Consider the following 14,147-nt stretch of genomic DNA (forward strand, 5'->3'; position numbering starts at 1 on the left):
ACTTTGTTTGTTTGTTACACTAGAAAATCTTTAGTAAAAACGAATTTAAAAACAAAACGAATGTTATAGCCGCCCAGAGTGGCGGTGGAGACCCGGCCAGATGGGTGGGGTATAAATAATAAATTATTATTATTATTATTATTGGCCCAGAGATGGAAAGAAGATAAAGTCTCTCCCAGAGACTTTGCTGGAATGGCTAAAATCACCGGAAGAATCAGAAATCAGGAAGACCAACATTTTAATAAGGAATGGGGAAAATTTATAACTTACCTTAAAGACCATTGTAAACAGTTAAAATCATTAGTAGGATTGGAATTAACACTTGTAGCTGATATTGGACACAATTTTGGACACAATGGAGAGGTAAAAGATTTGGATTATCTTAAAAGATGAAGAAGGAAATGATTAACAATAGGATCCACAAAGGGGAGGAAGGAAGTCCTATAGATTCTTTGGAATATTGTTTTTATGTTGTACATTCAATATGTGAATGTAAAGTTTTAATCTGAAAAACCAAATGTAAAAAATGTAAAAAAAATAGCAATAAAAACAAACAAAATGAAACCAGGGACTATTCTCTACCCCGTCTTCTCACACGTTCCACAAGGGGCAAGCAGGACCATGTGCCCCCCAACACCCACACATTTAGCATGCATAGGCTTGTCCACACAGTGGGGAACCCTGATTAAGGTTCCTAAGCAGGTGGACAAGCCTATTGAACTATCTTGCCCATTTGTTGACCGGTAGCTCCTAGCATCAAAGCAAAGGTGGGGAACCTCACACAGGTGTTTTCCAGGCCTTCTAATGGTCCCATGAGACTCTCCCTGGGCCGCAAACCCACCCACAGGCTATGCCACTTGCTGACGTTGCTCCATGCCCTCCTTTCGTGTATTATATTTTTTTAAAATCCTGGCTGAAATTTGTCCGTGAACTGCAATAATGGCTCTTGCTTGCCTGGGTGGAGATCTGGGCATGGGTGTGCAGAAGACTTTTTGCGTAACCAGAACACAGCGCAAATGCAACGTGCAGAGCATGGGGTTGTTTATGCACAAGCGCAGTCTATGACTGCTTGGGGGAAACCCTGGAGAGGAGGGGGCTTAGGCAGCTGCGGGAAGACATGGGGAACTTCAGTCCTCACAACTGCCTCCTTGGGGCAAGACCTTCTGGGAATAGTTGCTGTGCTCACTAAGTCTGAGCTGTTTGTTTCTTTGAATACATAGTTCGCTTCACTGAGACGTGAGTTATTACCATAGCTGCCAAGTCTCCCGTTTCCCCCGGGAAAACCCCTTTTTTACTTACCTTTTCCCGGTGGTCCCCCATATCACTTTGTCTCCCGTTTTTCTCCATTATTTTCTCCTGCCGGCGGCCATTTTTTTTCTTTCCGATTTGCCCTTCTATGGGCACCAAAAATGGCCGCCGCCAGCTTCAAAAGTCGCATCTACGCATTTCCGGAAGTGCATAGACGTGACTTCCGGTGTTGGCGGCGGCCATTTTGGTGCCCATAGATGGGCGGAGCGACACCGGAAGTTACATCGACGCAACTTCCGGTGTCAAATGGCTGCCGATCCCGGATTCTGCAGTCCGGATCTTGGAAGGTAAGGTTATTACTGATCTGCCCCTGGCTCCTGTAATTATACAACAAGCATAACCGGCTGCTATAATCAATCACTAATTTATAAACTTATAACACAGAATCACCTCAATCACTAATTTATAAACATATAATGCAGAATAACTTAAATGACACAACCCACAACCATAAACGTCATATCACTCGTGATTCAATCCGACATCAGTTCAATATATTCAGTCATATACTGTAATTCATATTGGGCATCCATATGACAAATTTATATGTCATATGATTGATTCCTGTCCCTGCCATGCAAAGTGAGAGGAGCACCTGTTGCCCTGCCCACTTGCCTCTGGCCCCGCCCACCCCCACCGTGCGGTCCTCGGAAGGCTCCCCAGGAGGGAGGATGCAACACAAGGTGGAAGGAGAAGCTGTTGCTCCGCCCACTTTTGCCTCTGGCTCCGCCCACAATCACACGGTCCTCGGAAGGCCTCCCAGACGGGGAATGAGGCCCTCGGGGTTCCCCGGCCTTGTAAGAAAGGAGAATGTTGATGTTTGCCGACTTCAACAATTCAGCATTTACGTGAATGAAAAGGAAGGATGCTCTGAATCGGTAGAGCGTCTCCTTGACAAATGGCAGCGTCGGGAGATGTGTGGTTGTCTAGGTGCGGCTGGACTTCAACTCCCATCACCCCTTGCTGTTGGGAGTTGTGTTCCCTCAACATCTGGAGGGCCAAATGGGATATATGGAAAGGGCAAAGAGATTGGAGTCGCCCTTTTCCTAAGCCCAGAAGCCAATCGGTGATTTGTGGGCGCTTAGTGATGAGAAAGTGCATGCTCAAGGGCACAGTGATGGTGATGATGGTGACGATTTCACACCCACCCACACTGAGTCTGGCTCCGAGTCCTCCCTTCCCTCTGAGATGCATCAAGTTCCTGGTGGAAAGCTCAAATTCAGAGAACAACTTCTCAGACACTGTTCTCATGTGCCCAGCTCACGGCGGAGCTTGAGGATTTCCAGCAACAGTTTCTCTTTCTCCAGCAGGATCTTTTCCTTCTGCAGCTGGAGGGTCTCCTTCTGCAGTTCTAGAACCTCGGTTTGCAGCTGGCTCTGCCTCTCCAAAAGCTCTCTGGGTGGGCCTCCGGCTGGCGTGCTACAACCCTTCTGGCCGGGATGCAAATCTTCAGCTGCAAGTAAACAGAAGCCCAAGAAAAAGAGGGTTAAAGCAGAGAGCCAGGGCAACTTGTCTGAAATGCCAGCAAGGCGAAACTTAGGCGAAACAGTCAAAACTTCAACTAAGCCCATCTGTACTCCCATACTTACTCATATTTATAACTGCTTGCTTCACTTACAGATCATGGATCCCCCCCCCTCAAATGCAGGTGTCCTATCGCTCGTGATCACACTGCATCATGGGTTTCACAGTCTCAAGCCAGTACATGCACAAAGTTCACCAGGGCTGCACTCACACAGCAGTGTATTCAATCTCCTGACGGTAAATAGCATGTCCATTGCTCGTTTCCAGGTTATTTGATTCCAGAAAGAATCTGTGGGCAGTCTATTTCGCCAGGAAAATCACGGGGGTAAAGTGGCGAGACTTGGGGCAGTAAACTGGCACGCAATTCTTTCCTGCTGTTTTGACAGGGGAATCGCGGGGGGGGGGGAGGAAATAAATTTGAAAACGAGACAGGAGCACTAGTATTATAATCAGGAATACAAACACAATATTCCCTACGTTCGAATGCACGCTCAGTGGCCTTGGGCCAGGCATCATTTCCCAGCTGAACCTACCTCACAGGGCTGTTTGTGAAGATAAAATGAGGACGGGGAGAACCTTGTAGGTTACCTTTGGTTCGCTGAAGGAAAGGTGGACTATAAGTGCATTCATTAAAATAGCATGTCAAACCTCAGGCTCTCTAGCCTTATCTGTCTGTCCTTTGGAATTCTGCAGGGTTTGCAACATGGTCAATGTTTAATAATTCGCAGTTTGTGGTAAACAGGCCCAAGCCATTTGGCTAAAGCATTTGTCTCACATATTTACTTCAGATCTGGCAAAAGGGCACCCTGCATTCCTCTTTGTCAACATCCTTCCTACCATAAAAGATCCAAAGTGCCTTTGATGTAGATCTACTATCTTTCACAGGTTCCTGTGTGTGTTTTACTGCATTACAATTTCCTGCTTCTGCTTCTGCTCACACGCTTTGTAGTGTTAATCAGGGAAATGTGAGAAGAGAGTAGGATTTCAGGATAGTCTTTGTTAATTATTCACTGTACTAGAATCTTATTGGAGCATTTGAATCTTGGGTGCCACCTTAATTATAATAAAAATGGCCTGGAGAGGGAGGAGGAGATCTTCATTCTCTCTCTTTCTCCCTCATGGCTCTTTGCTGGTCAAAAGCTATCTTTCTTTGTCTTTATTTCCATGTGGTTCTGCCACACTTGCATTTAGCAGTTAGCTCAGTCACTTTGAGCATGGTGCTGATAATAATAAAAATCACAGAATCATAGGATTGCAGAGTTGGAAGGGACACTGAGGATCATCTGATCCAACTCCCTGCAATGCAGGAATTATGCAGCTGTCGCATACGGGGATCGAACCTGCAACCTTGGCATTATCTGCACCACGCTCCAACCAACTGCATTATCCAGGCATATCACGTCAAGGTTGCAGGTTCGGTCCCCATACAGGCCACCTGCATTGCAAGGGGTTGGACTAGCTGACCGTCGGGGTCCCTTTCCACTCTACAGTTCTATGATTCTACACTTGAACAGAAGATTGACAGGGGTCTGTGAGTGTGTGCAGAAATTAGAGGTCAATTTTACATGCATTCCTTTGCCCACTTCTGCACCGTGCGCTTGGCCTGGAAAGGGTTCCCTAGCCCTGTAATAAACAGGCAAGCATTTCAACCTGATTTGATCCTCACCGTGATTATTGAGGGCGGAGGGGGTGCCTTTGGCACCGGAATTCCCAATGCCTCTGCTTTGAATCAAGGGGCTGCAGGCTGCTCCCAGACAAGGACATTCCAGCTCGGGGCTGAGAGGGCACTCAAGCTTACATGGCAAAGGGAAGTCTGATGGGCAGGTACTAGGTTCTGGCATTCTGCAAACTCTGGACTGCCCAGATTCCCCCCTTTGGGGCAAAAGCATCCTGGGGATTTGTGCACAGTGCGGCTGGTCAGAGTGATGAACGTAGCTCAACGAGACCCCCTTGCAGGGCTCCACCAATGTCTCCTCCTCCTCTCTCTCTCGAGCCCCCTCTGCATGTTGTTCGAGCCCCTCCCCGGACTGCGAGAGGCTGGCAAAGTTCTGCCTCAGTAAATCTGCCTGTGGCGATCCTCCATTGGCTTTGGGGTTTGCGGAAGCCTCAATCCGGCAAGGCTGCCGGTAGTGGCTGTCGCTGCGGAGATACGACAGGCAAGGCGAGCCTGAGAGCACCTCGGCACGGATTGTCGGCGATGCGTCTCCTCTGGAGCTGCCCGGAGACTCAGCTCTCAAGTCAGGACCGTAAAGCAACGGTTCAGGGAGCGTGGTGTCCGTTTTATTGAGGAGAGCGATGATATCACGGAAGAGGCGTTCCCGGGGTTGCCTCTGCAGCAGAGGGTGCTTCTCCATTCTTAGACCCTTGCGGGCGTCCACCACCATGTTTTTCCACTTCTTGAGGATCTCTTGCGGCGTGCGCTGAATGAGAGGATTCAGAGAGTTGACAGCTGCGGCGATCTCCTCCCAGGCCCGTTGGCGGGCAGCGGTGTTGCTGTAGCGGCGGCTCTTTGGGATCAGGATGTCCTTGCGGAGAGCAAATCCTTCCAGGATCAGGAACTTCTCCTCGTCAGAAAACTTGATCCTCTTCACCTTGGCTGTTGCCATGTTGGCTCCTGCAGTTCAAACGACAAGCAGAATCTTGGTATATTGAAAATGGCCTGAGTGGAGAGTGTGTGTGGGGAGGTGCCAAGGAGGCAAAGGTTAAAAGGTAAAAGACCCCTGGGCGGTTAAGTCTAGTCAAAGGTGACTATGGGGTTGCGGCGCTCATCTCGCTTTCAGGCCGAGGGAGCCGGCGTTTGTCCGCAGAAAGCTTTCCAGGTCATGTGGCCAGCAGGACTAAACCACTTCTGGCGCAACGGGACACCGTGATGGAAGCCAGAGCGCACAGAAATGCTGTTTACCTTCTCACCACAGCGGTACCTATTTATCTACTTGCACTGGTGTGCTTTTGAACTGCTAGGTTGGCAGGAGCAGGGACCGAACAACGGGAGCTCACCCCCTCATGGGGATTCGAACCACCGACCTTCCGATCGGCAAGCCCAAGAGGCTCAGTGGTTTAAACCACAGCGCCACCTGCATCCCTAGGAGCCAAGGAATAAAGAGGTGGGCCCAGCATCCTAATAGGGACCCAGTACTTTATCCTATTGCAACAGGGCAGAGCTCAAATTAACCTGGGTGTTTTAACCGAACCTCAAGCCAAGTGTCTTCCCCAAGTAGAATTCGAAGGCAGATTATACAGTACTACCGTAGTGTCATTCAGCCCATTAAGTAAACGGGTGCTAGCCGGGCGGGAACAGAGGGGAAGCCCTGGGACACGAAGATCGGTGGGCGCTGCTTGCCGGGGCTTGTCAACCCCGGCAAACAGCGGCCACCGATCTTCGGCTCGGGGAAGCAGGCAGGGAGACGGCAACAGCCCGCAGCTTCCCGGGCTGTTGTCGTCTCCCTGCCTACTTCCCCAGGCCAAAGCGTGCGGGGGGACGGAGCCGAAGTGCAGCGCAGCGGGGGCTTTTCGCCGTTTGCCTCCCCCTTGGCTCCGGGAAGGCAAACGGCGAAAAGCCCCCGCCGCGCCGCACTTCGGCTCGGGGACTGGCTTGGCGGCGGCGGGAAGAAGGGGAGGAATTCCCCTTCTTCCCGCTGCCGCCGCTAATCCAAAGCCAGCTTCCCTCGGCGCCCGCTGCCGCTTCGGCTTCCTCGGCGAAGGCAAGCAGGCAGACAGCCCGCCTGCTTGCATTCGCCGAGGAAGCACCGTCCCATGCCGGCGGTGCGCGGCAAGGCGGCGGGGGGGAGGGGCGCTTCTCTCCCCCGCCGCCTCGCCGCACACCTCCAGCATGAGACGGGGCTTCGGAGACCGAAAGGTCAAAGTGGAGCAGCCGGGGTGGGGTGGGGGGAGAGAACGCACGTGTGTGCGCAACGCCCGCTGGCTGCTGGTCGCCGGGGGGAGCAGCCGGGAGCGGCGGTTGGCGGCCACAGGTAAACAGTAGGCAGAGGGGTGGGGAGTGTGTGTGTGTGTGTGTGCAGTCTCTGCGTCCAATCCCTGTGTCCGTGGGGCACATGCGCAGTAGCGCGGACACAGGGACTGGACACAGAGACACAGGGACTTTATTATATAGGATAGGCAGAGCACCCAAAGAGCCATAAAACATCAAAACAGTCTCACAACATAAAGCATCCGTCTTACGTGTATTTTTAAAAAAATGGTTACAGGTCATGGGATTAAAAAACATGTATGGCATCTTTCTGCTTTCAGCTTCCCCATCTTGAGGTGGCCAGAAATGCTCAGGCCATTTGCCCAATTTAGGTATCGGATGCCCATTACCATGGCAACTTAGCCCATGATCAGTCTTGATTGACATTTCTTCCATCTACCTTTCAGGAGAGCTAACTCTCGAGAGACTTAAGAACAACCTCTTTAAGACTCTTTGGGCCATCTGTTTATGCATTCCCAGGGATAGATAAAATCTCTTGTTTATGGGCTAGAGAGCAAAGGGTTGTAAAAATTGCAGGCCCACAAGATTCTTGCACGGAAAGAAAACCTTTTCTCAGATCATTCCATCTAAGAGGTTAAATGCAATTAAAACAACACATTTTAAAACATTCAAATCACAATATGCACCTGGGGTCTCTAATTCTTATATCAGTCTTTAGCTTAGGTTCAGTGCAATGCTCAATATTGCTTGATTTTCCATTATATGCCCCACTTCATTTGGTATGATTTTACGATACTTGCTCCTTCACCTGTTCTAAGTTGTTCCTTCCTTTACTGTTTTGTTGTGAATTTTTTTAGGGGAAATCATACAATAATGATTTTTTAAAAAATACCCCTGCTGTTTTAAAAAATTGCCCTTAAACTACAGTTCCCAGAATTCTTTTTTGGGGGGTGGGGGGGTGGGTCACATGCTTTAGATGTATTAGTAAGTTAACTAACAAAACAGGAAATGTTAGCATCGAATGCTTCTTTCACCCCACAATATCTGTTCCAATCTCGCCCTCACTCTGTCCGGAGTCCCAATGAACTTAACTACTCCCCGAAAAGCAAAATAGGGGGGAGCTAGAGCACATGGTTCTCCCCCTCATTTAACGCCCCACAACACCCTTTGAGATACATCAGGATAGCAAGTACCCCAAGATCACCCAAGTGGAGGATTTGAACCCTGATCTCCCAGGCCCTGGTCCAACACACTAACCACTGCACCACACTGCCTCTCCTTTATGAATCTAGTAATCTGCCTTCTACTGAAGGTTAATCTAACTCAGTATTGCCCACAATGACCGGCAGCAGCTCTCCAGCGACTCAGCATCTCCTGGATTGAACCTACCAACCGCAACTTCTGGAGCTAAAGGGAAGCGCCCCCTGAGCATGTGCAAAGTGCTGGTGCCTGGGACCTTCTGCGTGCAAATCAGATGCTCTACCTCTGAGCAATTCCTTCTTCTCTGGGACCCGTAACTTTTCACAAGCTAGTTTCACACGTATGTTCAGTTGCGTGGTTCTCCCCGCTGGCTGTTTTGCTGGCCTTTTACGCTCACTTCCCAGCACTGCGGTTTGCCCAACTGTGATTTTGTTACACTGATGTCTCGAGAGCGCCCTGATCGCTTTAAAAAAGAAATCGTTAAAAACGATTTTTTAAGCGAATTACATTAGCAAGGAAGAAAAGGCTGCAACTTACCGCCTCCCCTGCCCGCTGGGTTTTGGGGCTCTCACGTCTCCTTCGTCCTCATCACACGCGCCAAAGCGAGGAACAAGGGGCGTTGCGTGTCTTTGTGTTGTGTGTAGAGCCAAACACGCACATAAAAAAGCAACCCACCCGCTTCCTTTCTGACCACTTCCTACCAACCGCAACTTCTAGAGCTAAATGCAGCGCCCCCTGAGCATGTGCAAAGTGCTGATGCCACCACCGATGGCGAGGAGGGGGACCCCGTTCCGGTAGTTTTTGATAGCAAAAGCAATGATAGCAACAAACCATGCAAATAATAATACAGAGGGGGGAGAGGGAGGAGGGAGAGGAAATGGCTCCGGAGAAAGCCACGCGGTACTTCCCTTAGATTTTCTCGCTCTATGGTATTTCCTCTCTCCCACCTTTTTGGTCCGAGAAGGGCGAGGAGGCGGCGGAGGAGAGAGGCGGCTCCGAGCGCAGGAGCGCGCAAGGCTTCGCCCGTGCGCGATAGGAGCGCAGTGCGGACGCAGCGGCCAAGACCCGCCTTTGGGACTCCTTCTGCAAAGGGGGCAGGCAAATCCGGGTTAACCCTCCTCTGCTCAAGGCGCGGGATCTTCACCGCCTGGCCGACGTGGAACTGACCCCAGCCAGTTCGCTGGAGCCTTAATAAATAAAAGTGTCTAGCCTAGAGTAGACCCATCGGGGTGCATGCAACTGAGCTCTGTCCACAGTAGAACCAATGAAAGGAATGAATCTTTAGTTTGCTTGTTTATTTTGCATTTACGCCCCACTTTTTTTTTTTTACACCAAGGAGCCATTTAATCCCCACAACAACCCGGGAAAGTAGGCTCAGTGTGTTCATGCTTGCAAGGTTTGGTGTTCTTTTTTTTAAAGGCTATTTAATAATTTTTAAAAAACAAATATTTGCATATTTCTGTTCATAAAAATATCAGAGTGGTTTGCAACAGCCATATGGTTGTAAAACCAGTTAGCTGGTTATTAAATTTCTACGCTGCCCTTCGTCAGAGGATCACAGGGTGGTTTATGATATAAAGTCACAAAAATAGGTAACGTAGTAGGAAAAAATAATAAACCTCCCCCCCCCCAAACCGAGTTTAAAAGGCCATAGATGGTTTAGTTAGCTGAAGCCTGGAAGAAGAGGAATGCTTTTTCCTGGCACCTAAAGATATATAATGAAGGCTCCAGGTAAGCCTCCCTGGGGAGAGCATTCCACAAACGGGGAGCCACTGCATAAAAGGCCCTGTTCTTGTTTTGCTGCCCTTTGGAGGCACACAGAGAAGGGCCTCAGATTATGATCCCAGGGTCTGGGTAAAGTTTATATTGGGAGTGGCCATCCTTGAGGTATTGCAGCCCTCAGCTGTTTTATTTATTTATTTAATTTTTAAAATCCGAAGATCTCAGGGTGGATCACAACGTTAAGGCTTTCTAGGTCAAAACCAGCACTTTGAATGGGCCCTGGAAACTGATTGGTAGCCAGTCCAGTTGGGCCGGGATTGGTGTCAAACCGTCTTGCCCCAGTGAGCACCCTGGCTGCTTAATTCTGCACTAACTGGAGGTTGGACTAGATGCCCCTTGAGGTCCCTTCCGTCTTCTACAGTTCTATGGTAAGGCACTGCAGCAATTTAACCTAGAGGTTACCAAAGCATAGAGAGAAGTCAGGCTAACCTTGTCCAGATAGGGGGCGCAGTCGGGCCACCAGCTGAAACGGATGGAAGGCACTCCGGGCCACTGAGGGCACCTGAGCCTCAAGTGACAGCAAAGGATCCAGGAGCACTTGCAAGCTACGTGACCAATCAAGAGCAGGCAACCTCCTATCCATCTGGTCTAGGGAACCACCCACTAGCAGTGCTTCAGTCTTATCTGGATTGAGCTTCAGTTTGTTGGCTAAATAATCCAGTCCATTATCGAGGCAAGACACCGGTACAGCACTTCCACTGCCGTACCTGCAGATGTAAAGGAGAAGTGGAGCTCTGTGTGTCATCACCATATTGCTGACAACGTGCTCCAAAACTCCGGACAACCCCACTTTGCGGTTTTATGTATGTTGAACAGCATGGGGGATAAAATTGAACCTTAAGGAACCACACATTGAAGGTTCCATGGGGGCCGAAGAGCACTCCCCAATTATCGCCCTCTAGAAACGGCCATCCAAGTAGGACCTGAACCATTGTAAAGCACCCATCCAGTAATAAGTATAGGAAAATGGAAAACCAGCTGTTATGGAAAGGTGTGTTCCGAATTGCCTGCGGAAGCCTGACGGGTAGATTTTTTTTCTAGCAGGCATTTAAAAGTTGAAACAGAAGGCTCCTGCTGAATCTCCATTGGCAGAGCATTCCACAAGACGGACTCCATATGTTTGTGAATTTTTCACAGAATAATAATAATAATAATAATAATAATAATAATAATAATAATATATTTCTTATACCCCCCCCCCCATCTGGGCGGGTCTCCCCAGCCACTCTGGGTGGCTCCCAACAGGATATTAAAAACACAACAAAACATCAAACATTAAAAACTTCCCTAAACAGGGCTGCCTTTAGATGTCTTCTAGAAGTCAGAGAGTTGTTTATTTCCTTGACATCTGATGGGAGGGTGTTCCACAGGGAGGGTGCCATTACCAAAAAGGCCCTCTGCCTCGTTCCCTGTAACCTCACTTCTTGCAGTGAGGGAACCGCTAGAAGGCTCTCAGAGCTGGACCTCAGTGAGCAATGGGGGGTGGAGATGCTCCTTCAGGTATACTGGGCTGAGGCCGTTTAGGGCTTTAAAGCAGGAGTCAGCAAACTTTTTCAGCAGGGGGCCAGTCCACTGTCCCTCAGACCTTGTGGGGGGCCGGACTATTTTTTTTTTTTTGGGCGGGGGAATGAACGAATTCCTGTGCCCCACAAATAACTCAGAGATGCATTTTAAATAAAAGGACACATTCTACTCATGTAAAAACATGCTGATTCCCCGACTGTCCGCGGGCCGGATTTAGAAGGTGATTGGGCCGCATCCGGCCCCCGGGACTTAATTTGGAGACCCCTGCTTTAAAGGTCGGCACCAACACTTTGAATTGTGCTTGGAAACGGACTGGGAGCCAATAAGTTATGATGACCACGTCATGTCTCCATTCTTAACTGACTGAAAACCACACACACACACGCGAATCAATTCGCAGGAATTAACAACATTCATGTTCGTTCGTTCTTTCCTTCCTTTTAAAAAATCCCCCTCTATTAAAATGAGAAAATCTGGTACAAGCTCATTTTGTTCATATTCCGCTTGGCAAGTTTATTTTCCTCAGCCCTCTAGCGGGATCTTTAGCTCCTTAGAACAAGAGCAAAGAAGCGAGCCTTGAAAACGGATGCAGTAAAATGCAGCCAGCTGAGAGAGAAAAAACTGAGCTGGATTCACAGTAAAAATCTACCCCACAATAGTGCAGACTGTTAAGTTGCAGGCTGTCCTCCTTACCTTGGAAGCATGTTTGCCTGGGGGAAGTCAACACTCTTTAGGGCAGGGAAGGAGAAACTTTTGCCCACCCTCAGATGTTGCTGAACTACAACTCCCATCATGGCTGGCCATTGGTCATGCTTGCTGGGGCTGGAGTTGTAGTTCATCGATACATCTGGAGCACCAACAGTTCTCCCTGCCTCTAGCAGAGGATCGCTAGGCACTGGCGTGATTCCACCCACCAAGGCTACTGATTGGCCTCAACAGGAAGAGCCATAGAGACTTCCTGTCTGTTGCCTGGTCTTTCCTGGCTTGACTTCCCACCTCCTGCCCAATTGCTTCTTAGAGCTGAGCTCTGACATGCAAGCCTTTCATCTTGAGAAACCTCCAAAACATATTTAGGTGGAAGGAAAGCTATTCCATTTGGCCATTTGGAAGAGGCCTGCATCAATGGAAATTTGCATTTTGGGGCAGCAAGTCCCTCTGTTTTGGGTAAGAGGATGCAATGGTGATCTCCCAAGTAGCAGCCTCTTTCTCCTTTATGGATTTTTTATTATTTAAAAAAAGCCCTTAGTGAGTCACTAAAGAAATAAATCAGAATGACTCCTGCCCTGTCTCCAAGTTGATTGCAAGAGTCATTCCATGTTGAGTCAGCAGCTTCTGAGTAGACAAAGCCATACATCTCAGCTTCTGGGCGGTGAAGTCAATCCCTTCGACATTGGGGTGACTCGTCTTTTCCAGGACCTCCAGCATGTTTGCCACAAGGACAGCCTTGACCAGCAGTGCTGCGATGGCAACATGGACTTTTGGACAACCCAGAGCCTTCAGGCGCAGAGAAGCACTGTCGGCTGAAAGAAGCAGGAGATACGTTTGAGCGCTGAGGCCTGCCCTTCCCCAACCGAGTGCCCTCAAGACATTTTGGATGGCAATTCCCATGGTTGATGATGATGATTAATAATAATAATAATAATAATAATAATAATACCCCGCCTATTTGGCTGGGTTTCCCCAGCCACTCTGGGTGGCTCCCAGCAGAATATGATTAATAATAATAATAATAATAATAAAGCATCAAACATAAAAAGCTTCCCTAAAAAGGGCTGCCTTCAGGTGTCTTCTAAAAGTCAGATAGTTGTTTATTTCCTCGACATCTGATGGGAGTGCGTTCCATAGGTTAGGTGACACTACTGAGAAGGCCCTCTGCCTGGTTCCCTGTAACCTCACTTCTCGCAGTGAGGGAACCACCAGAAGGCCCTCAGAGGTAGACTGAACGATAGGGGTGGAGACGCTCCTTCAGGTATATATATTTTAGGTGGCAGGCAAAAATGTTCCCGGCTGATTAATATCCTATGGCTTTTTAAACGTGACTGGTTTGTAGTCTTTGTTTTAATTACTTACTTACTTCTGTTTTATCTTGTATTTTATTCTATGAACCGTCCCGAAATCTTGCGATGAAGGGTGGTACATAAATTGAAACAACAACAACAACAACAACTGCTCTGCAGGTTTCAAACCCACCTTGGCTCCACCACAGCCTGCAGCGATGGAGGCTGGAAAAGACTCCGGGCCCAGTGGCTTTTAGCCAGTGCTGCATCGGTACCCAAAGCTTCAGGGAGGTGGATGCTCTGCCAAGCAGCTGGAGCAGAAAAGGCAGCAGCGTTTGAGAAAGGATAACTGGTTCTGCGTAAACGTTGGGCTCGTCCTCTTTGTAAAGACTGACGACCCTGAAAAAGAGAGAGAGAGAGAGAGAGAGAGATGTGATTAAAAGCCACTGTATTTGATTTAGCGAGCTAAATAACTTGTTTCTTCTGCTCTTCCTATTTTTGTTGTTCTTTGAATACAGTGGTGCCTCGCTAGACGAATTTAATTCGTTCCACGGGTCTTTTCTTATAACGAAAAATTCGTCTAGCGAATCCCATAGGAATGCATTGAATTTTTTTTTGCCCATAGGAACGCATTAATTGAATTTCAATGCATTCCTATGGGAAACCGCGATTCACTAGACAAATTTTTCATAAAACGAATTCGTCTAGCGAGGCAACCTCCGCTCGAAAAATCCTTTTGTTAAGCGGAAATTTCGTTAAGCAGGGCATTCGTTAAGCGAGGCACCACTATACTTTATTTAACATTCAACAATAAGAAAAAATCCACAATAACTACATCAGTTCATTACAATTGACCATCTTCAACAATAGTTGAAAAATTACAG

The 14,147-nt window shown here is 48.4% G+C and overlaps 2 protein-coding genes across 8 annotated transcripts in view; both read right to left on the reverse strand.

Annotated features, from left to right (window-relative positions):
- Positions 1–1,495: 1,495 nt before the first annotated feature.
- LOC118076431 (uncharacterized) lies at positions 1,496–9,372 on the reverse strand. Of its 2 annotated transcripts, none has more exons than XM_035099189.2 (3): positions 8,498–9,372; positions 4,499–5,446; positions 1,496–2,761 (listed from the first exon to the last, which is right to left on the reverse strand). In XM_035099189.2, exons 2-3 carry the CDS (start codon positions 5,436–5,438, stop codon positions 2,556–2,558), a joined length of 1,146 nt encoding a protein of 381 aa, XP_034955080.2. In that variant the 5' UTR covers positions 5,439–5,446; positions 8,498–9,372; the 3' UTR covers positions 1,496–2,555. The 2 variants fall into 2 exon arrangements, with proteins under 2 accessions (XP_034955080.2, XP_034955081.2); XM_035099190.2 differs by having other exon boundaries at positions 8,244–9,372.
- A 1,983-nt stretch (positions 9,373–11,355) lies between these two features.
- LOC118075975 (tRNA (32-2'-O)-methyltransferase regulator THADA-like) overlaps positions 11,356–14,147 on the reverse strand; it is a 64,039-nt gene continuing 61,247 nt past the window's right edge. For 3 of the 6 annotated variants that reach the window (XM_060269407.1, XM_060269408.1, XM_060269410.1), the window contains 2 exons: positions 13,457–13,662; positions 11,356–12,786 (listed from right to left, as the gene is read on the reverse strand). In XM_060269407.1, the coding sequence (XP_060125390.1) occupies positions 12,533–12,786; positions 13,457–13,662 (460 nt within the window). In that variant the 3' untranslated portion in view covers positions 11,356–12,532. The remainder of the gene's footprint in view (positions 12,787–13,456; positions 13,663–14,147) is intronic. The other 3 variants (XM_060269406.1, XM_060269409.1, XM_060269411.1) reach the window with 1 other exon arrangement.

Source organism: Zootoca vivipara, chromosome 17 (genome assembly GCF_963506605.1).
Source record: "Zootoca vivipara chromosome 17, rZooViv1.1, whole genome shotgun sequence".
NCBI classification, from domain to species: domain Eukaryota; kingdom Metazoa; phylum Chordata; class Lepidosauria; order Squamata; family Lacertidae; genus Zootoca; species Zootoca vivipara.